This window comes from Alligator mississippiensis, chromosome 12 (genome assembly GCF_030867095.1).
Source record: "Alligator mississippiensis isolate rAllMis1 chromosome 12, rAllMis1, whole genome shotgun sequence".
Classification (NCBI taxonomy): Eukaryota; Metazoa; Chordata; order Crocodylia; family Alligatoridae; genus Alligator; species Alligator mississippiensis.
The window spans coordinates 56658101-56682942 of NC_081835.1; the positions used below are offsets into that span (position 1 = coordinate 56658101).

Consider the following 24842-nt stretch of genomic DNA (forward strand, 5'->3'; position numbering starts at 1 on the left):
TGCACCTGGCAATGCAGCATGAGCACACCTGCATGGCCACGCACGCCACACAACTTAGAGGGAACGCTGCTCCAGACTAACATGGCTATATCTATGGAACTGTTATTTCCGACCACATCAAGATCATTACTACAGGATGCTTTTGTCTTGAGTGACCAACTGCAACAAACAAATGGCACACTGAGATTATACCATGAAAGTTAGGGATGCATGAGAACTTTTTAGATTATCTAAACCTAACAAAGGATGACAACAGGCAATCAAGGAGACACTGACCATTTTATTATCATCTAAAGCAATGGAAATCTTGTTCCCCATTCCCAGAATAGCATTACCCTTCAAGGTCGAATATTTTCTGTTTCTCTCAAAACACACACACACAAATAAATTACATAGCTTTATTACTCCTCCATTTGTTTACTCGTACAATTTTTAAACTTCAAGTAATGGGTTGCCAACCTGAAAAAGCTGAGAAAAATGGCCATAGTTCATCTCTTTGCTTACTGCAAGTCAGATCCCTATGTTATGTTTTCTAGCATTTTTGTCAGATTAATTTTAAAAGCCCCAAATAAACCAACCTGCCATCACTACCTTTAGGAGTGTCCTTACATAGCCAGATATCTCAATGTCAGGACATTTGTCATCTTAATTTTATCCTTTCTTAATTTCATCCCACCACCCATACTTATTCTTTGCTACATTTCTGGTCATCTAGTGCTAAACAGTCAAAGCACCACTGCAGAAATTTTAAGGCATAGATATCTTCACAAACTCTACAGCCCACCAAAGAATAGAGTATGTCTGTGGCAGGCTGCATTGTCTATGACTTGGGAGAAATTCAGCCCCTATAGAAAGTGACAACATATGGCCTCTGCACCACTTATCTACTATACAAGAAGGAATTAAGATTTGCAGACGCCCATTGCACATTATCTGCACAATTCATCCCTTGGCAGTATCACAGGCTAATTACCTGCAGCATCAATACCTTGTCTGAAAAACTTTAAATACATTTTAAAAGATCAGTGAAAGCTACCAGGAGCTTTGCAATGAAGTTCACATCACAAAACAGCTAGTTCCTGCAATGAGCAGCCTTCCAGTGGTCTCTGTGCTGTTGCCCTCCTAAACACTAATAAAATATTCTAAATAAATATTGGGCCCTTCCTGGCATGTGTCACTTCCAGTAATACACTTCAGTTCCCCTGAAAAAGACTTAAGGTAAGGCTTCTAGACTAAGATACCAAGATGATCAACTCTGAGAAAAGTTTAGTTATGAAAAACACAGGAAGAAGTTGTTCTAACCAGCTTAGCACAAATAGGCTTACTTATTCGGCAGCTACCAGTAGATGCTACAGTTGAACATGGGCAGTGGTGGCATTCCTGGTCTGGGAGGGTGCTTCTGTAGAAGCCAACCTTACATTTTTCACACTGACTTCCTTCCGTATTTCCTTGGCAGTTCAAACAGGCACCTAAAGAAATCAACACAAAAAATATACAGGTCATTTAACAACAGAAGCATACAATTTTAGCAAGAATTGTGTATGTATGTACACACACACACACACACACACACACACACACACACTTTTGTAAGTTTTACCTTGATATTACTGCAAACACAGGGAAAAAAAATGTCTCTAGCTCTAAAAATGCAAGCCCTTTTGAAAAGTCATCCAGCAACAGGAAAATCATGTACTTCAACAAGCTTTGTAATTGCAGCAAGGGTGAAGGTGACTTGAAGGAAGCTTATTTGATTAAAACCCATGTACAAGTCTCTTAAAGAACTAAAAGCAACCTTATGAGAAATGACAGTGGCACAGAGCAGTGTATTTACAGCATAAACAAACACAAGAGCAGACTCACTGAGCTACGCTATTTGTGTTTTAGTAGGTGGAAAAAAATATTGACATGAATCAAGCATGTAAAATCCATGAGTCAGTCAATGTTGAGATTCTAGTTCAAACAAAATATTGTTCCTTATACCATCCATCAAGGTTGTTTAAACATCATGCAAGTCTGACCCCAGGTAAACCACATTCATCTTCATCTTTCTTCCCTGGTGTAGTGGTGATTCTGCAGATAAAGTCCCAAAGAAAGTCTGATTTCTCCTTGCATCTGTCCCTCAGGTTAAAAGGAGAAGAATAACTGGCTGGCTACTGCTGTTAAAAAACAGTTCATTTACATATATGGTAGGGGGTGGTAGTTCCTGTGATGACTAAAGATGTTTGCTCCATTCAATATTTCAAGTTTCTCTTTAATATTTGATCCTTCTCTGATGGCAGGTACATGGCCAGTGGTCTTCATGGGGGAAATTACCATATCACTATTTACCATGGATGAAACCTTTTATTGGCTGCCTCAGTAGAGAGAGGTCAAGGACTAAATGAATCATGGAAAACCAACTCTGAGAAGTGGTTCGTCCTGGTCAACATTAAGGCTCAGGCTTTCAGTTACACCAGTATAAATCTGGTATTACTGCATTTTTCTGGGTAGCCTGTTCAACACCCAACTTCCATCAGCAGCCACTTTCAGCATCTTTGTCTATCAATATCCAAATGCCTGCCCTGTCCTGGACCAGTAGGCTGCTCAGTCATATAAAGCATGCTGTGTGTTTTTCATCAGGCTTCATTTTCTTCTCTGTGGAAAAGCATTAATCATTAACAACACTTTCCATTCTCAAAGTGCCTGGCAGGCATAATTAAGCCTCTCAGCACTCCAGTTAGGTAGATGTTGTTCCACTTATTCTAGAGGTGAATAACATAAGGCACGGTGGCAAAGTGACTAGTCCAAAGTAACACAGCCACTTCCACTTATGTTGCTCTAACTACTGCTTGTTCAATAGACCAAAGCCTAATACAGTGGTTTTCAACTTTTTTTCTTTGCAAACCCCTAAAAGATTTGAATGGATGTATGGACCCCTTTGAACTGTAAGTGTGGGTATTCACATACTTTTGATTGATCATAGTCATCTTTCACGGACCCCTTAGACAGTCTGCAGATCTCTAGGGGTCCGTGGACCACAGGTTGAAAACCACTGGCCTGACAGACCTGTATGTAGGTGTTCAGTTAGCCACCAGAGGGAGCCCACAGCACAGCATTAATGCAAATAAAACCTTGACATTGACAAAGAATACATTTTTTTTAACGTAAGAGGTCAAGAAAAGTGCAGGCACTAGTTTATACCAAGAGTTATCAGCATATATTACTTGATAGAAATCAGGTCTAGTTTACTGTCTGTGGTTCATTCTGCTTCAACTAAAACGCAGAGGCAAGGAAAAGAAAATGCATTTTCTAGTATTCCACAACAGGGCATATTAGCAATAACACAGCCTGGCTGCAATTCTGCAATATGATCTGTACAGACAGACCTTTGACACTTCTGCAGAACTGGACCCAACAGCAAGGTCAAGGACCTGTCTAACCCCCTTCTCCTCCTCCCCCCCAGTTTTTTTGTATGCAATCTTACAGCCAATAGTGCTCTCTCAAAAAGCTCATATATGCCTGGAATTACAGAAAATACTTAAGTGCATGCTTAACTTCAAACATATCTTGTGAGTTAAATGAAAATTAAGGTTAAATATATGAGTAAATGCTCCTCAGAGTCAGACCAAAACAGAATTACATTTTAATATCTGCTGTTACCCTTGCTGTTTTCCTTTAATTTTGTTCCTGTCAAATGGCACAATGGTGTTACCTGGTTTGAATTAATTTTATGATTTATCAATACTGACCCTGCTTCTTTGCCACAACTATGCAGACAATACAGTAATAAATATGAGGGTAGAGAAGATAATGGCTAACAAATAATTTATTTGATCAATTCTGCCCTTTAACATTCACCAGCAAGCTGCAAACTCCTTGGACTTATTGTCAGTTTCTAAGCTCCTACACAAAAGTCAGTTAAATTTTATTTTACTCTATAGTTCATCATTGAAAGTTTGAATCTGAAGCCTGCAGGTCTGTCACTTAGTTGAGATTGGTCATACAAGTTATATTGTTTCAATGTGAATTTCTGGTATGACATTTTTTTCTGGAATTTTTTTTTTCTATGCACATTCAGATCTGTCCTATGTGAAAATCTATGCATGTGGAATATAGTTGTGTGAATGTTCAATGAAAGTGAACACACGAGACATAAGGCAAATTCAATAATAGGTGGAAATGAGTACAGAGCGATTTCCCCCTGCCCCTCCCATCCCCAGCTCTTATAATGTTACTTATGGCAATCCTGGCCATCCACAGCAAGCAACAAACACTTGTACTAAACATGTTTCTGGATAAACCAAGTAAAAGAGTGAGCTCTTCAAGACAGGCATTATGTTTTTGTTGTGTTTGCACAGTATGTAGAACAGAAGGCACACTGATTCCCAATGGGGACACCTGGGCATAACAATAATAGCCGAGGACTGCTGCCATTACTGTGAATGGCAAAGCTCTCATTGACATCAATGCGAAGAGGATCAAATCAAATCCTATGTAATTCAATTAAAGATCTAAATAAAGGAGCTGAGGCTGGAGGAATAATGAATTAAACAAGCAGAAACCAAAGACAGATGACAAGTCTCCAGTCCAAAAGCACAGCTTACACCATCACTGCAGTCTAGCCAACATCACACCATACTGGTGAACAAGTTAAGAGGCTGTGACTTGGATGACTACAGAGTCCGGTGGGTGGCAAATTGACTAGAGGGTCGTACCCAGAGAGTCGTAGTGGATGGGTCGGTATCAACTTGGAAGGGTTTGGGCAGTGGGGTCCCACAGGGCTCGGTCCTTGGACCGATACTCTTCAATGTCTTCATCAGCGACTTGGACGAGGGAGTGAAGTGTACTCTGTCCAAGTTTGTGGATGACACAAAACTGTGGGGAGAAGTGGACACGCCGGAGGGCAGGGAACAACTACAAGCAGACCTGGACAGGTTAGACAAGTGGGCAGAAAACAACAGAATGCAATTCAACAGGGAGAAATGCAAAGTGCTGCACCTAGGGAGGAAAAATGTCCAGCATACCTACTGCCTAGGAAATGACCTGCTTGGTGGCACGGAAGTGGAAGGGGATCTTGGGAGTCCTAGTGGACTCCAAGATGAACATGAGTCAGCAGTGTGACGAAGTCATCAGAAAAACTAATGGCACTTTATCATGCATCAGCAGATGCATGACGAACAGAACCAAGGAGGTGATACTTCCCCTCTATCGGGCGCTGGTCAGACCGCAGTTGGAGTACTGCGTGCAATTCTGGGCGCCGCAATTCAAGAGGGATGTGGATAACCTGGAGAGGGTCTAGAGAAGGGCCACTCGTATGGTTAAGGGCTTGCAGGCCAAGCCCTATGAGGAGAGACTAGAGAAACTGGACCTTTTCAGCCTCCGCAAGAGAAGGTTGAGAGGCGACCTTGTGGCAGCCTATAAGTTCATCACGGGGGCACAGAAGGGAATTGGTGAGGTTTTATTCACCAAGGTGCCCCTGGGGGTTACAACAAATAATGGCTATAAGCTAGCAGAGAGCAGACTTAGACTAGACATTAGGAAGAACTTCTTCACAGTTAGAGTGGCCAAAGCCTGGAACAGGCTCCCAAGGGAGGTGGTGCTCTCCCCTACCCTGGGGGTCTTCAAGAGGAGGTTAGATAGGCATCTAGCTGGGGTCATCTAGACCCAGCACTCTTTCCTGCCTATGCAGGGGGTCGGACTCGATGATCTATTGAGGTCCCTTCCGACCCCAGCATCTATGAATCTATGAACATCAGCAGAGTCTCACCAACATTAAATCTGGCCCCAAGTGTGCAAAAGGAATTTACCTGTTAAGCCATCACAGCTCTTGGAATGGTCATTGCACTGGCAGGGTGCACAAGTGGTTTTGTTAAACCTGTAGTATCCATCGTGGCACTGGTCACACTTGAAGCCGGTTACACCAACTTTACACTGGCATTTTCCATAACTATAATAGAGAAAAAAAGAAAAAGGAATATGAATGTGCTACTAAATGACTCAATGAAAACTAATCCTCAGTCGTTCTGGTATAAAAAGAATTTAGTTCCTCTTATTTCATGCCCCTGCACTAGTGCTCAAAGGAAGTGTAGTGACTGTATTATAAAACACAAGGGCCATGATTTTCAATAAACATCTAGTGACTTTACTGGTGGCCACCTGCACACACTTTTAAAGCTCCGATTTTCAAGAAGTGCTAGTATCTATCCTCTGAAAATCAAGTCCCTTTACAGTCTCTCTCTCTCTTGTGCATGCAAAACACTGAGGCACCCCAAATTACAAGTTTTTTTTGTTTTGTTTTTTTAAGTCCTGGCCATAGAAAGCACCTTCTATTGATAGGGCACTGGTCCTACTCACCTGGGACACTTCTAGCCATTACTGGGCACCACACCTCTGTGTACCATCTCTCCATACAACAGCCATCAAGTATCTTTATTTGTTGATCAGTCAGGCCCATATGAAGACACCTACTTTTCACCCTTGGAACTCTTCCTCAGGGATAAGGAGAACACACAAAGATGACTTTCCCACTGACTAACCTCTCACCCAGTGTCCCCAGTCAGTCTCTTTTTGCTTCTGCTGCCTTTCAAGCGAGCATATATGGCAATTTTCTAACCAGCTGAGCATCTGAAGGACCATTAGGCAGTATGTTAAGCCCTGTTTTTCTGATCAAATCTCATCCTGGGAAGATTTTGGCCCTTTCTCTATACCTTAATTTCCTGTAGTTTTAAATCTGGAAAACAGCAGCTATCCGTGTCTGTCCTAAACTTTTGCACTGGGTACTGTACAGTTGCCATTTTGTATCCTTGGAAATAACTGCATTGTACTGCATCCCTTGTGTTGCTGAAATTTTATCATCCTGCTCTACCTTCCAAGCCTATTTAGTGAAGTAGAGTAGAAGCCACCATAGCCCCTGAACTGTAACAACACAAGTGACTAAGTAGGTGCCCTACAGCCCTGGGAAACAATCCCATCACTGCTAATCCTTACAGATAACCTATTTTCTTGGGCATTGTGGGGTGAGTACCTTGGGGGCAAAATCCTTCCATAAAAAAATACAGTAGGTTGGCAAGGCGATTGTTATTCTCATCTGTATGATCAAACACTGGACTAAAGCAAAGATAACTCATTCCTTGGACTTTTAAGGATAATCATCTTATTCAGGGGCTTAGTCATCTTATTCAGGGGCTTAGGAAAATACTGACTTCGTGGAGCACACTCTGAGCACTTAAAATTGGGGCATAATTCTCAGAGAAATTGTATGTAACAATGGAAGTTCTCTCTTCTGTCAACCCTACTGACATCATTTTGCTTCCTGTGCCCCAGCTTCCCCATTAAAATAAGATACATGCTCAGGAACTGTTAAAGACCAAACAACAACTTTTAGAGAGGAAAAGTGATCTTTCCATTTTTTGATGGTCAAAATGTAAGCTGAGTTAAATTCCATTCACAGCAAACTGTTTGGCAATGGACAAGTCCAATTAGCAATAGCCTAAAAAGCATAACTCATAGCAGAGATTGTTTCCTCCTTTGTGTTTGGAAAGCAGCTAACACGTTCTAAACACTACTACAAGGTGAACAGAAAAAAATGAGACAGCAATGGTCTGGAGTTGAGTTTAGCACAGACAAGTAACCCCTTAATATCAGAAGCATCCCTGAAAGCTTCTTCAGACCTCACTAATGTACAAACTTGGTCTGGAAACTATATGAGAAAAGGATTATTTCAGTATTTCTAGTTCTGGTCCAAGCTAGAAGCTAAAAAATGAAAAAAACAAAGAAAAAAAATAAAAGAAATGAAACCAGCCCTCCCCACTAACAAAGCATCTCAGAACTTCTTAAAAATGCTCACTTTGAGAAATAAACAAAGTTCTCTGTTCTGGACCAGCTTATAAACCCACAGCATTGCTAGCACAGTCCTATAGGCACTCTGAGATTCCTCGACACATACTAAGGGCTACACAAGTATAAACCCCAGTTGCTCTTAACTCCATACATCTTTAGTCAATGTTTCAACATTTGCTGTGCCTCTCTGTACACAAACACAGGTAATTTAGTATTTTTCGTCTTGGTTTACTTAGCAAAAAGCAGGAAACACCCAAAGCTACATACACACACGCGCACATACACAAACCTAGTCGAAGAGGTTAAACAAAGAAATAGCTTCAAAACATGAATTACTGGCATGTTTAATGGACTGATTACAAAAAAAGAGCAAGAAATATGATGTTTTATTACCCTCCAGACCATTATCAAGAACTGCAGCAGGCAGACAGAATTTAAAGGGATGCTGTGAGGCTGTTCAGCCCCAAAAAGGAGGCTCGGCAATAAAAAAGGTTTTCACAAAATCTAATGTTTATTGAAGTGCTTTTGTGATGATTAAATCCAAAGCAAATGGGAACCATTTTTATTTGCATTTGAATGCTCTCGCACAGCATTTGTAGCATGCAATAATAGTACAAGGCAAATGAGCATTGCTGTAAAACATGAAAGATTAGACGGGTGGAATCATAAACCCACACCAACTGGTGAGGGGCTCTTAACTTTTTTCACATCAAGGATTTGCTTCCCATCTGATCAGGATACTCATCCCATCTAGCAATGTGAGCATGGGCATATCCTCAGCCCGAGCATCTTGGAATTTTAGTTTAACTGTCCATAAGGACGAGATGCATTCATGCGGTGGACCACCACTGCTTCAGACTTAGAGGAGGTGGAAGAATGGGTTACATTCTGCCTTCTCCGGTCTACAGAATAACATGGCAACATATCTTCATCAACACATATTACAAGATACAGTTCAAAATAGTCTTCATTTCTTTGGTTTTGCTAAGCTGGGCTAGACCCATCACCCTTCCCACCTTTTCCCATGAAGAACAATCACTTTGAACCCAGTTTTCTTGGCATCATGGCTCTGGATGCCACTGGACAAACCAGGTAGATCTGCCCACTAAAAAATACCTTTTGTAGACCGGTAATTCCCTAAGTGGTGGGGAAAGGGGAGAAAGCTAATAATTTTACCCTGGTCTCCTCCCAGAATTGGGGCCAAAAGAAATGGGGCAAGTCAAGAACTATTGCCAGCTGCTAAAATGGTCCCATAGGGCTGTGGGCAGATGCATGAAAATTAGAGTAGCCCTGAGCTGTTGTAACCTGAGCCGCAGACCTGGTCCAAAGAGGCAGCATAAAGATGGCTTTGTCTCCCCATCAGTCTTGCTACCACACAAAGCATAGCTTGGACAGAAGAGAGAACTGGGACCCTACATCTCCCACTTTCATTACCCCCGTTCATTTCAAATCTCTGCTAAAAACACATTTTCCCCTGCTTAATGCTTATATCAGATTTAACCCATTAGTATTTTATTGTAGGAACTAGTGAAACATCTTTGAAAACTCATGGTGATCAGGAGATGTCCCAGATGATTGAAAAAGGGCAAACAGTGCCCATATTTAATAAAGGGAAGAAGGACAATCCAGGGAACTACAGACCGGTCAGCCTCACCTTAGTCCCATATTTAATAAAGGGAAGGACGATCCAGGGAACTACAGACCGGTCAGCCTCACCTTAATCCCTGGAAAAAATCATGAGCAGATGCTCAAGGAATCCATTTGTAAGCACTTGGAGGCATGGGGAATTGGTGCCTCCCAACTCTGGGGGAGCACCAGATCGCCAATCGGGGGGAGGGGGAGGGGTCCCCCAGCAGCTGATCGCCAACCAGTTTCGCAGCTGGCACTTCCATGGGGTGCACAGCTGATCTCAGGAGGTACACCCACGTGCACCTCCTATGGGTCGCCAATGCTTGGAGGTGAAAAAGGTGATTAGGAACAGTCAGCATGGCTTCACCAGGGTCAAGTCATGCCTGACCAACCTGACTGCCTTCTATAACAAAGTGACTGGCTCTGTGGATGCAGGGAGACCGGTGGTTGCAGTGTACCTTGATTTTAGCAAGGTTTTTGATACTATTCCCACAGCATTCTCATAAGCAAGCTAAGGAAGTACGGGCTGGATGAATGGACTGTAAGGTGGGTAGAAAACTGGCTCAGAGAGTAGTAATCAATGGCTCAATGTCTAGTTGGCAGCCAGTATCAAGTAGAGTGTCCCAGGGGTCGGTCCTAGGGCCAGTTTTGTTCAATGTCTTCAACGACCTGGAAGATGGAATGGAACGCACCCTCAGCAAGTTTGCAGATGACACCAAGCTGTGGGGTATACTAGATATGCTGGAGAGTAGGGCTAGGATTCAGTGTGACAGACAAATTGAAGGACTGAGCCAAAAGCAATTTCATGAGGTTCAACAAGGACAAGTGCTAAGTCCTGCACTTAGGACGGAACAATCCCATACACCAGTACAGGCTGGGGGCTGACTGGCTGGGCAGCAGTTCTGCAGAAAAGGACCTGGGGGTTACAGTGAACAATAAGCTAAATATGAGCCAGCAGTGTGCTCTTGTTGCCAAGAAGGCTAATGGCATTCTGGTCTGCACTGGTAGAAGTGTTGCCAGTAGGTCAAGGAAAGTGATTATTCCCCTCTATTCAACACTGGTGTGCCCACATCTGGAGTCTTGTGGTCAGTTTTGGGCCTCCCACTACAGAAAGGATGTGGACAAACTGGACAGAGTCCAGCGGAGGGCAACAAAAATGGTGAGAGGGCTGGCAGACATGACTTATGAGGAAAGACTGAGGGAACTGGGCTTATTTATTCTAGAAAAGAGTGAGAGGGGATTTAATAACTGCCTTCAACTACCTGGAAGGTGGGGGTGATCTAGTTAAGGATAGTCCTGCTTTGAGCAGGGGGTTGGACTAGATGTCCTCCTCAGGTCCCTTCCAACCCTAAATTTCTGTGATTCTATAAAGATGGCATAAAATTAAGCAACCCCTCCCCTATACTCTTTACTCATGCCAGTACTCTTTACTTAGATGGGATATCCTGGGAGTAGGACTTAACAGGACCAAGCTCTGAAGCTATATCATATTTAGCTTTCCGTGTTGTTTTCCATTATTCTAGGGAAGGGTTCCCCATCTTTTTTTCCTTCTATTTCAATGAGACTTCTTCTCTGCCCGTATCTTTCTACCCAGATTTCTTCTTTATTTTAAACAGTTTTTTCCAATGACTCTCCTATAGTTAAATGTAACGTTTCAGGGCAACATCCCTCAATTTTACTTGTTAGATTAAAAATAACAGGAAAGGAAGTTATTAAAAAAAAGGTTTTGGAAAGTTTGGTTTTAATGCCTCCCTAGTAGGGCTTTTCTCAACATGTTACACATGGCACAAAGCCAAATTCTGCATGTGCAAGAATTAAATCACTCAGCAAATATAAAGCTTTGCCTGTGGTCACTGCTCCTATAGAATAAAGCCCCTTACAACACTTCCTTTCATAGCTCCAGCCCAGTAAAGACTGTCAAACACTTTTTGAAGCAAAGGTCAATGATATAAATGCACTGAAGCCACAAAAAAGTCCTGTTAACAGACCAATTGTGCCCATAAAAATCCAAAGGCTTGAAAGAAAAGACCCATAGTTTAATACTTGCAGAGTGAGAACTGAACTGGATTTTGAATTCAAGCCAGGATTGGGGGGGCGGCGGGAGAGGGAAAGGAGAAAGGAGGAGGCCAGAGGAGGGGGAATATTACATGCAGCAATGTAAATTCCTTGATGACTAATGTTAAGTGATTATTAACTCCACTGAAGCCAGCCAGTTTTTTTAGCTCTCAATACTCATACATAGATCAGTAATAGGATGTGCTGGAACAAATGTTGACCTCTGGTACCAATGGTTTGTTGTCAATCTGCATTTCTCTTTGCATCGGGCAAGTATGTACTTTAAACAGCGTGTGCATTTTATAACACACTTACATCATACATCACCTTTATGGATGTTTCCTAAGGATTAATTAAAGATTTTTGCAGAAGTAGGACAAGGCAGTAATTAATGAGCTAAATGGGGTCTGCAACAGCATGGGGTTTAAAAAGGCTAAGCCTGACTCTGCTTCAGTGTATGCTGCTGGAATGGCACTGATTTAACTGGAGTCATTGTTGTGCAGAACCAAGTTAAACACAGAATTGGGCCCCTCTCACATCTTCTGCAGCACTGGAGTGATGGAGAATTTGGTTTAGACATCTGAGATTGGAGGGCTGAGAATCCAGTCCACTAGGACTCCCATGAAGGAAACAGTACAAGACAGAAGATGACCACAAAAATACTATAGTCTGTGGAGCCCATTCTTTGATGAAATGGAGACAGACATTGAATATCTTCAGGAGTCACCAGGAGAGATGTAAATAAGATAAAATACTTGCAGGAAAAAAAAAAAAAAACAGCCTCGCACTCAAACCAGATGTACCTGTAAAATCTCTATTTGATTTTATTTCCATTCACCAGGGCCACGTGCTTCCACATAGCAGAGGAGATAGCCTGGTAGGATGCAAGAAGTCCCACATTTTTCCATTGGCTGGTTTGCTTCTGGATTGTCCCATTGGGCAGGGATGCCTCGTCCCCTTCAGTGAACTACCAGGGGCTCACACACTCAAGAACCATCTTGAGCTCTCTGAACTGCACCACAGGCTTAAGCACTCCATCATGGCTTCCTCCTCTGTGTGGTCCATGTTGATAGCAACAACAAAACATTTCTCTCAGTGGGAGCAGTAGAAGGAATAATGAGAAGGAAATGGTCAACCCAGGACACTTCCAACTTCCTTCTGGTTTCAACAGGCCCATCTGGATATCTGCCAAAAGTAGCATACCTCAGTATGGACCCAGAGGAACAGACATCCACCTTCAGCTTCCTCTGTGAAAAATGATGTTTATATTCTACCTATGGGGACTTTTACCATCTTTAATTTCCCCTCAGTCTGAAGAAGGGCACATGTACCTGAAAGCCTGCAAAGAAAGATTTTTGTTGCGATTTCTTAGTTGGTCTGATAAAAGGTATCGTCTCTGAACAAGAGTTATAGAGTTTTGCATACCCCAGTTGTAACTTATGCCTATTCTTCTCCCAAGCCCTACCCCATCCCATGTCCTGGAGCTATATAGCACCTGTCATGCAAAGTGTGTTCTCCAACATACGACAGCTAATGAAGGAAACAGGTTTTTAATCTGCTACTGCTAGTCCCATCTTCTAGAGGCTTGTGCAACACAGTGTCCTTTCTGTACCATGTAGTATGGAATAGGATGGGCACCCAAGAGCTTGTTGGAAAGAAAATAGCATTAAAACATCTGGCTGTGTTCATCAGCCATTTGGTGAGCTATATGATGGGCCTACACTCTTTACCCAGCTACGACTCCTATTGAACTAATTCGGAGATTTTACCAAGTCAAAGGAGACCTCCAGATGCGATGAGTGCAGAAAGAAGGAGACAATGTATGAACATGTCCTAAACATCTTTTCATACACATGCCACATGCACATATTCATGCACATGGAGCAATGAGGATTTAGCAACTGCATATCAAATTAAGAGAGTTTTTAATGGCTATTTTAAGTTGGGGGGAAGGACCTCTATTTAGAATATTTCTATCACTGGTGAAGTAATCTGGATGCCCAGCCACTGTTCAAACACAGGGGAACTGGGCACCAAATGATAGCTGGTTGAAATTTCTCCACTCGACACTTGCAGTTGCTTAGGTGGAAAACACATTTTTTTGACAAAATACATTTTTGCAAAAAAATATCCATCTGAATCAAAATTATTCAAGTTAAAGGAAAAACTCAAAAAAAACCCAGGAAAACATTTCAACAAAAATTAAAAGAATTTTACTGCAGCCATAAAACATTTCAAGAAAAATTCCTGGATATACGTATGAGGCAACACACCTCAATGCCTTAGTGGCTATATTGCTTGGGAATTTTTTAGGTAAGATATACTAAGGCGGTCTGAGGAAGTAGACCATGCCTCATGATTCAGAAGGAGTAAAACATCCAAAACAAAACAATGGTTCTTGCCAACCTGACCTGGATGGAAATTCTTTCCTGACCTCAAGTCTGGCTTATGTGTAGATAGGGTGATATGTATATATAGTGATGGGCTACATTTAATCCAACTCAAACTGATCCCAACGGGAGTTTTTCCTAAGAGAAACCTTACTAAAGAAAAAAAAAAAAGTGACTGAGTATAAAAATAGAATTTTAGTAAATTGAGGGTTGCTTTTTGGTCCAATTAATATAAAGATCAAAACCCAAGATTTCTCCTCAATTTACTAAAACGTTATTTTTATACTTACTTTGTATCTATACCTATCTATAGACATATCTATCTATATCTGTATCTTTAGATATATCCATATCCAGAGACAGAGAGAGAGAGTAAAGTCCCAAGTCCCATTTACTAAAACCAGGCTGCTAAGAGAAAGAGGTAGGTTTCTACATAACGTGATGCACTAGCACTTAGGAAAGCTGTACCCTACTCCCAGCTCTTTCAATAACCTGCTATAGGACTCAAAGCCTCATCTCACCATGCAACTGTTTCCCTCTCAACCTCTGTCATGTCTACTTTGACTGTAAAGTCCTTGGGCAAATATTGCCTCTTTCTACGTGTGTTTACAGCACCTAGCACACAAGGGTCCCAATGGTCTACTGTAATACAAGCAACAACAACAGCAGTTGTTGTACTCTGTGATAGAAAAGGAAAACAGTGTCTCTGAATGAATAGCATCTGTAAAGCACTGCTGAGAGAAAAGTCCTATAATACTATGTTGGTAGTGGCGGCAATCCCTCACAGTTGAGGATGATCACTTCCATGGGTCAAGTAAAAAAAAAAAAAACACACACAAAAACCACTCTGTAGGAATGGGGTTGAGGCAAAATTTAACAAAATTTAAAAGAGAATGCTCTAGGAACCTACAGGACTTACCAGAGAACAGATGTCCTTTCTGTAGGCTTTTTGAAACACCTAGTAGAATTCTGTTATTTGTAAGAGATTTCAAGCAGCCTTGTGAAAAGCTATAATTTAGAACTGAAATGATATCAGACATTTTCATGGTGGAATATCACGATTAATACTTGGCATAAGCAAATTGAGTCTTAACAGAATCATTACAACCTATATGCTGATTTTCAGGTCAATTAATCTAGATATTAAACAGATGTGGAAATAAAGAGCAAGAGAGCCCATAGCACACAATTCAGTTTCATATCCTTGCTCCCTTGATTCCACTAAAGCCATTAGGAGCCAAACACTTTCCTAGAAGTGTTAATTTAATAACACTTTATGTATTCCGATTCAGCCGGTGGAGAAGCCCCACACCCATTACGCAATCCCAGTAAGAGCTCCTTTTGTGGAAGGGAGAAGAAGGATGGCTTTATTGTCATAAACATTGGGTCATTGTGTGAAACATTCCTTGCTTTGTGCCTCTGGACAAAGTCTGTTTATATGGAATCCATGGATGGAGCTGGAATACTTAACAGCTCTGAAAGGGCATTTTATAAATGTCAAAGGGCCAGATCGTCTGGCCAATGTTACCGCCTCCATAACACCATTTCCCCCATCCAGCCACTATGTGGCTATAGGAGGAGGGGAGCTAGGCATTGTTCCCCTCAAACCCAGTGGACTTGCTGCAGCCTGGGGTTATACAAACTCTTCCCCATGTCCCCTCTGTGCTGTTACCCAGGACCATATGGGCATTAGTGATTAGGGGTGGGGTGCAAGAGACAATGACAGTGCTGCTCCACAATGACCATACTGCAGGGAGCTGCCACAGTGCCCCCAAAGTTCTGTAGATTCCAAGGGATCAATAGTCATTGCCCACTGCACAGGAAGGCAATCCCCTAACCCTGTAATAGAGTGATTGCAGAGGGTTAACTCCATTTAGGGTTACACACTTGAGTCCCAGACTTCCTCCCAAGGGAGGACAAGGTGACCCTGATCAAGGGCCCCATGACATGGCTCACATGGCTACAGACAAGGTTAGTAAGTAGCAAATAATCCAACTCTAACAGAACATCAGCATAGAAGGGAGCTTTAAAAGGTAACATTTGTGATCTGTCATTGTCTCATCTGCCTCTCATAAGCCTGGGTAAATGGCCCACACAGACACAGAGAGAGAGTCTATATGCATGTGAGCCTTTTGGAAACTCCATACCCACTGAGACAAGCCTGCAACTTCCTGCATGCTCATATGGGATTGGCATCTTTACTATCTTTTTTAAAAATACCCTTTTGGCAAAAACCCAATTACCCAGATGTGTTCTTGCAACACAAAGGAAGGGCCCCAAGACTGCGAAGATGATGCTCTCTCTGTGCAAGCTGGAATATGCATGATAGCAGTTCTTTAGTGTCCTGTTGTCTGACAAAAAAAATGTTCCTTCATCAACGAGCCAGATTCTGACCAGCATTAGTCCAAACTAACTCCACTGAAGTCTGTGGAGTTACTCCAAAGTAATCAGCATCAAAATCTGGTCCCTGATGTTCCAGTCACTCATTATTGTCTATATTATGGTTGTCCTTAGAGGTCCCAGTGTTGATCAGGGATCACCAATACTGGGCTCTGCATGAATGTATGGTAAGAGGCAGTCTCTCCCCCTGACCCCTTACAATCAAAATCAAAAAAGGGTGGGAAGGGCAACAGACAAACGGGAGGTGAAGTAAGTTGCCCCATGGCTGGCTGTATTGCTAAGAACAGGATCCAAGTCTCTAAAATCCCAAGCAGGAATCATATACTGGACTACACCATCTCTCCATCAGTCAGAATTCAGATTCGAGGATTCTAAGTGCATGGTGTCAAGAGTTTTCCAGAGTATTAATTCATCTTTCAGGTAATGTCTAACTACACAGCTGGCCTAAGATGGAAACAATTAAGCCTGCCAGAGGGGTAAGAAAATAACAGCACTGTTTGGGCACAATTACTATTTTTAAAGAGATAATAATCTGCCTTTTAATGCTAAGGCATCAATCAGTCAATTCCTTCCAGGCAGAGAAATTTGTGAATGACTCCTGTCCCCAAACAACAGTGTTGAGTCCCAACATGTACTTATTATGGGGGAGGGGGGTGTTAATAAGCTGAACCAGATAAGCGAGATCATAACTGATACTTAGACAAATTAAGCATGGAACAACTAATAATCTCTAGCTGCAGCATGCTGCTTTTATATTGCCCTCATGTAACAACTTCCATTACAAAAAAATTCAGTCATCCACACAGAGATGCTGACGAGGCATTAGTTAGCAGACAATGAACCATCACTTCTGCTCAACTAGTCTACAGAAATGGGAACAGTGTTTCTAAAACAGATAAACAGCATTTGGGCTAGGATTTTTTTTTAAGTAGTCCAGAGTAGCTGATTTTACAGGGACAGCCTTTCTAAGTTATTTAGGTAATTAAAAATATACGGTGTTTAGTGATACTTACAAAAACACCTAACTTTGTAATAAATGAAAGTGAGAAAATGTGTTCCCGCCCTGCAAATAAGTACAATTTAAATGCTGTTCTAAATCTACACTATAATGAAACTAAGACTCTCCGATGAAAAATGAGAGGGGCCCATACAGGTTCGCCAATATGAAATGGACAGAACGCTGGACTCAGACGGATCTCCAAGATCCTAAGCAAGGGCTCTAGTGTATGCCCCACCAGGGTATTGGTTCTGGTGCAGGTCTCCCTCCAGTTGTCACGGTAGATTCCCCCCTGGACCTAAGAAATCTTTCCCACTGATAGTGGTTGGACACCCTCATGCCCTTTTGAAAAACCCAGTAAAGCTTTCTTCTAAATCTTCGGGCACCTAAATATCCAAATCTCCACTCTCCACACCCAACTCCTCCAGGCTTCCTTAAAAATCCTAGCTTTTTGCCTAGACCAGAACAAATGTTATTGTGAGATCCTGCCAGCCTTACTCACATGAGTAATGCTCTTAATTCACATGAGCAAGAATCTCAAGATCAGCTTCCCAACGGCAGACCACTATAAAGAGGGCATGTACAGTACCAAGGCTGTCCATCAAGTGGATTTCCCCTTTTAGACTCTTGCCATGTCCCCTGCAGCAGAGGATGTCATTGTACAAATGTGCATAGGGGTGTGCATTTTAATTTCCTTTAGACTAGAAGGCGTGAGATCCCCCTCAGGCAGCAGAACATCCTTAGGTTAACACATTTTAGATTTATAAGCATGCATTACAATTTTTTTTAAGTGGCACTGAATGACAAGGCAGCCCTCTAACAAGACTTACACAGAGCCTTAGGCGATATGCATGAACTGTGGTTCTACACTGAAGAAAAAACTACCTGGAAAGCTAGAGATATGAACAGGCTGCCCAGTTAGCTAGGCAAGTGCATAGCAAAGCATGGGAATAACAGGATGGTGGGCAGTTCTATAGCACATTTCATTTAAGGATTTCAGCTGGATATAAATAAGTCTCACAACACCCCTGTAAGAGAGGTGAAGACTGCTATCCTCACTTTGCAGATGGGGAAATGGAGGTACAGGCAGCAAACTGACTTGTGTAATGCTGCTTGCTAGATAAATGACCGGGCAAGAGAAAGAGCCCAAGAGACTAGTGTCTTATCCCCGATTTAACCTTTACACCTCATTTTCACTAGGAAAACAATGTATTTTTAACCCAGGTTGAGCTAAACCAAATTACAATCCCAACAGAGTCAAGATGCTTTCAGTTTAAACCTATCCTGGTTAAGATCACAGGTCAAAATTACTGGTCAAAATGACCACAACCTTTTCTTCACTAGGATTGCCAGGGAGGTTATTTTAACACTGAAGATATATCTTTTTCCCATTGGAAAACAAAAGAAAGTCTGTCCAGAAGATCTTGTCTACCCCTACATTAACCAACCTCAATAAGAACACAACAACAATAGGCTGTATGCAAAAGAAAAAGCATCAGCATGCCAGACAGAGACACAGGCAGTTGAACACTGCCTGTGGAGTTTCGGCCCAGTCTGCAACATTTCTGCAGGGAGAGTGGGAGGCCAGATCCTTCAGCTTCTATTCTAATTCTTCCTACTGCTGCATTTTGAGCCCAGATGCTGTAAGACACAAGGGGAGTCATTCATAGATAATTTTGCTTATTAAATTTACTGTCTTTGTTGCTGTTGGGCCAAGCTCCATAGGAAAAGCATGGCATCCAACAAGCCTCAACAGGGGAGCCCAACACATTGTAATCTGTAACGACAGAGATCTCAACTGCTCCATCTCTGTCCATCACCAATAGCACAGAGAGTCAAACAGGATGCAGAAAAGAGGTATGGCTAAAGTCGTCACCTCCCCCAACTACACAAGAGAGCAGGGGCCCTCAACCCTGCCCTGCCTGGAGTAGAGAGCAGGACCAAAATACAGAGATGGTGCAGGGTACAGCTCCTTATAGTTTGTCCTATGTGCGCAGGGAGTTGACACCAATCCCATCTTGGGATGGAGCTGCTCTACATTGCAATGTACTCAGTGCTCTTTGCACTGGCAGTTCAAAATAAAGAGTCAACTGAAAATTCATTCTAGCCAGGGATTTATCCTAAACTGAGTTTTTAGTCTCAGTTGTTACCATCTGGAACCCAGTATCTTGAAGTATACCAACCTAAGGGCAGGTCTGCACAAGAAGGTTATACCAATATATCCTGAGCAGCAACTTATATAGAAAATACTTAACGTAAGTATTCTGTTGGGTGGGAGGGTTAATTCTACTAGTATGACTACAGAAGTGTAATTGTACAGTATATTGCTACAACCAGAAAAAAAATTCCCACTTAGATGAGCCCTGAGTTGCCAGCCTCTCTTTCCTGTCCAGAAACACAGCACTATGTTCAACTGGGACACGCCAATACTATCCCAGAACATCTGCACTGCATAAAGACAACGTCTAAAGGAAGCCTGGAGTTGTGGCTTGGTATGTATGGAGTGTACTGAGGTGCAACACTTTGGGATTCTGCTCCCATTATGAGCCATGCCTGTCACAGAGAGCAAAGGGTTCACTGGGATGAAGGTCCTTGGCAAAGGCATGAGAGAGGGACAAAAAGCCCTAGACAGCTAACCCTCATCATAACTGGAACTGCTCCATCAAGACCCAGAGCTTCCGCTGCTCTGCACTAAGCCATGTTGCTATAGATAGGAAGACTAGAGACAGCTTTCCCCCAGGCTGCTGTTCCTGCCTTCTCTCTTGGCTCTCTTCCCAGATACAGAAAGTAGGAGATAAGAGTTCAACCAGAGGACTTGTGAGGGAATCTCAACCACTGACAAAAAAACAAAACTACAAGATCAACGGATTTGACGAAATCTATTCAGTTTTAACAAACTATATTTTACACCTGGACATCCCTGGTTCCTCTGCATATGACGGACAGGCTCCCCCTGCCTTGCTTAAAAGACCAATGGCAAATTGCACCTGACATGTAGCAAGAGATACAGCTGGTATAGGATGCTACAGTAGGAAGCTGCAGACTCAGAAATCTTTATCCAGCAATTAAGATGAGTTTTTTTAGAGAACAGGGACTGATGAGATACAGCCCTAATTCCCCGTGCAAATAGCTTCCTAAGCCAAAATTAAGAAAGTGGTTGCAAGGTGTTACCCCTGCCTGTCCAGTACTGGTTTCAAAGTCCAGTTCCTTCCCACAGTTTGGCAGGGAAAATAGAATACATAGGTGGCAGTGTTCTCTAGTGGATACATTTCAGACCCAGGAGTCAAGAGCATAGTTTCTATTTAATAATAATACAGGTATTTTAGACTTGTTTCTACAGTCCAGTTAAGAGGTCTGTCTCACAAGTGTTTGGAAAGCTATTTGCTGCCCCTGAAAACCAAAAAGGAAATATTGTTACCAGAAATTTTAACTGAACAAAATGTTAGCACTGTTAAAAACAAAAACAAAACAACCCCCCCACCTAAGCTTGCCAATGGGCAGTGTATGGAAATGCACCATCCAAAAGGAGACACTGTGCTGATCTCTACAGATAATCAAGTCATAAAGGCCTTTGATTAGTATCAGCAGAATCCATTCAAAGTGACAGCATGTCAGGTCAATGTTCACTCCAAAAATCAACAATATGCCAGAGGAGAGGGGGGTTTCTATTATTTCTATATTTATTTTTTTTTAATTCAGTGATCTGTTCTAGAGGTCTGGTTAACGATTAGTGTATTGGGGCAGGGGACAGAATGACATGTTTGTTGGTAGAGTGGGCTGTAAAAAAAAAAAAAAAATGGATGCAATCTTAAAGGCAACCTTTACAAGTCGATTCAAACATATCAGATATGTTCTGTTTGTCCTTAGAGCTCACGCTCCAGGCATACTGCTTCTCAAATCAGGAACTGTCTAGACTGGTCAAAGTCCAAAAGTATGTTATTACTTTACTGAGAGAGCCCTTTGTTTAATAAGCCCTTTTTAAGCCAGTATATGGGCATTAATTTATACAACATGCTAATTTGTTTTGAAAACAAAACCAACTTAAGATATTTATTTTCTCTAAAACAATAAATACTGTGGGGCTTATTATGGGCATTACAGAAGTACTTACATTCCACATCTCAGACTGGCTGGCCGCCACATAGTGAGAAACATTTCTTCCTCCAAAAGCCATCACACCCTCACCACTGTAGGAAATATCCTTTTGGCTGTCTTGTATATTAGGAGCATAAATTCCTGCCCCAAGACCTCTCTGATGCTCTGTCTGTACAGTGCCACACACAATGGGATGCCATTCTTGTTTGGGCCAAAACCCTTTCCTAGGCATTCACCACGTTGCTCATAGCTCATGCATGCAATTTTGATTGAACTCTTACACCACTGAGAACGGATCTGGGTTCTAGAGTTTATACTGTTCTCTTGGGGTGGGGATTATCTTTGTATTAAATGAGTGGACACTGTCTAGCATAACAGGGGCTCCATTTACTCTCCTTTAATTTCACCCAACCACATCACAACACTCAAGGCTAGCTGTCTGCCACGTCTTGCAGCAATATCAATGTCCCTAGTTCCATTACACAGACAACTGACCTAGTTTTTTCTTTAAAGACCTGGAGGTCATTTCTGTCTGTGGTGGAAATGGCTGTGCGTGGAATTAAAAACAAAGAAGATTTTTATGAATACCCTCACAATTTCCCCTGCCTACCCTATTCCCCCTCCCTTTGCTTTACTCCCTCAGCATGCTGGGGGTCCCACAATGCCCTCCTTTGCAGGACAGCTGTAAGAGGCTGCAGTCAGAGTATGATATGACACACAGATATGCCACTTTCAGGGCTCTGTCCAGACTGAAAAGGGAGATTTTCCAAGGCACAATGTATAGGTAAGAATCCAACTCCCACCTAACTCTTTCTGTGACTTAAAGAATTTTGCCCTAAATTTCCATAGGCTAGCCCAGGGGGCAGTAACCCCTGGCACGCTTGCAGAGCATGGCACACAAGGTCATTTAGCTCGGCACACCACTGCCAGCTCGGGCTCTAAGCAGCTGCTGCCAGCCACGGAGTCCAGGCTGCTCCCAGCAGGTGGCTAGGAGGCTGCAAGCCCTGCTGCAAGCAGACTGGGCTCTGTGGGCCAGCTACAGACAGGAGGCTGCAAACAGCTGCTCCAGGCTCCGGCACGTCAGCACCCCGACACCTTCCAAGGTAGACATTGTGGTTTTTTCAGCACTCCGGCCAAAAAATGTTGCCTGCCCCTGGGCTAGCCTATCCCATTAAATAAGGAGTGAGGAATATATGGCCTATGTTCTTGCTTATTCTAGGATTGCGATATATGAATTTGGACAAGTGACTCAGGGCCAGACCATGAACCCTTCACTCACATACATCCAGATACTCCCATTCACTCAACTGGGATTACTCACATGAGTAACAGCTGAGAAGTATTATTCAGGTTCATGATCAGGCCTGGGGGGACTGATTTTGTTATTCCCACCTGGATTTGGGATCTTTTTTGTCTATGAATCATGCCACTGCCATTGATTATATGCTATATGAAAAGTAACATTTTATTCAGCCTTTGTCTTATGGTATCAGAGCCTGTTCCTTGATTATTTTTTGCCTTAACTTCCCTCAAGAAGATAATATTTGCTTGTCCTTTCTAAAGCATTTTGACTAGAGATGCTTTCCATTCAGAATTTCCATTTAGCAGGAAATTCTGACATGTCTAAATATATTTTCGTTGTAGGGTGAAATGGAACAAACTTGAGATTAAAAAATTTAGAAAATAAAGGTAAAATTCTGATCAAATCAAAACATTGTTTCATTTTTTATATTCCTTATAAATGTTTAACCAAAAAAGCTGGAACCCTTCCGAAGCGCTTTCTTCTCTAAGCAATTCTTTTTTTAAATCAGTTTGTTCCTGCAGAAAATTTCAGTGCTGGCACAGCATTTTCTGATGGAAAAATGTCTCATTAAAAAATGTTCACTCAAGTCTAGCACGGAGATCTCTGGATGGAAAGTAATTTAAAGCACAAAATATCACTATTACAGGGAGCTGTGGGATGAATTCTCACTTTAGGTTCCTGAAAGGTGAATGCTGCCTGTATCTATTGTGGTGAGAGGTCAATAGTTTCTTCTCATGTTACCAACAAATCATCTGTTTCACTTCTCTGTGTACCTAGTACTTCTTCTACAAGTATTGTGAACCTAAAACAATTTAAACCTTTCCCACTATGCTAATTCCAAACTAGTCTATTCTTTGAGCTGATCTGCCTGCTGATCCCACAGAACTCACCCTCTCCTACACAGCCTAACTGACTCCCCTGGAGCTACCTCCCACTTGCTTTATGGTAATTATATGGCCTCTGAATCCTTAAACACCTTCCCCTACACACACTGAAATTATCAGGCCTGCTATTCAGGATTCCACTTGGGATCCAATAGTCAGTTCTGTCTTTTGTGCTGTATTCCCTTATTTATGCACAATTAGTTAACTGAAACAATTTTTAAACGAGAGAAAAAAAATCAGGATACATTATTCTTTTCCTTTAACTCTTAACTTGTGTAAATAGTGAAGGGGAATAATGCATCTCATCACAAGCTCACATACTGTTTCACATGCAGCACTTTGTGAAGCCAGTAATGACTCAATGAAGAGAGACTGAATTAGACCTTGAACCTGCAAACAGCTTACACAATAAAGAAAGGCTGATCCCATACTTATAAAATTAACACACTGACAAGAGCATCTAATCTCATACAGTAATGTGCTCCACACTAAATCAGTGACTGGTTTGGAATCACTTCATAGGAGATTAGCCTAGCCACATACTGTTTCAAGCCAGTACTACTGACGTGCTGGACTGCACTGACCTCTTATAGGATCCCAATGAAAAGAAGGCTGCAGCTGCTTATCACTTCCCCAAATGAGCTTCCCATTGCCAGGAAGCCTCTTGTTAGCATCTGCTGGTGCGGAAGTCAGCACAGACTTCAGATGGATGCAGCCCATCATGAGAGAGTTCCCCTTTTTGGCATAGTATTTGTTCTACCAGAACAGAACACAGCTCCATCAAGTCAATCTTTCTCGCTCTAACTGGAGCCAGTGCATGATCTTTCACAGTACAAAATAAAATTTTGTATCACCAAACCAGTCATGCACTGCTAAATGTATAAGGGACGGAGCTGGCTTCTTTCTGTCCCTTGTGGTGATCAGCTCCTATCCTACAATATGGCATTTGATTAACCTTGAAATCAAGCATGCAGTAATAAAATAACCAAGTTGAACATGCTGGCAGGGAGTGGGGAGAGAAGCGGCATGGAGAAAGTTGCTTTATTTGTTTGGTAGCCAATCCATGTTGCTAGGTGGCAGAGAGCATCAAGGCGAGTCATGACTGGCAGTAGGAAAACAAATTCAGTGTATGCTGGTAGTGAAGGGTAAAAAAAATACATAGGGTAGGTAGGCTGTGAAATAGAATGAAAGGAAAGGAAAAACAGAAGACTTCATTGCTACTGCAGTTCACAAAAAATAGCTCTATATTTTTTAGTCAAATAGACACT

General features: G+C 42.1%; 1 protein-coding gene across 1 annotated transcript in view; it reads right to left on the reverse strand.

Annotated features, from left to right (window-relative positions):
• Positions 1-24842, reverse strand: part of MEGF9 (multiple EGF like domains 9) — a 91459-nt gene that overhangs the window by 10991 nt on the left and 55626 nt on the right. Inside the window, exons 3-4 of the mRNA XM_019475824.2 lie at positions 5790-5929; positions 1326-1469 (exon numbers count right to left, since the gene is read on the reverse strand). Of these exons, the coding sequence (XP_019331369.2) occupies positions 1326-1469; positions 5790-5929 (284 nt within the window). The remainder of the gene's footprint in view (positions 1-1325; positions 1470-5789; positions 5930-24842) is intronic.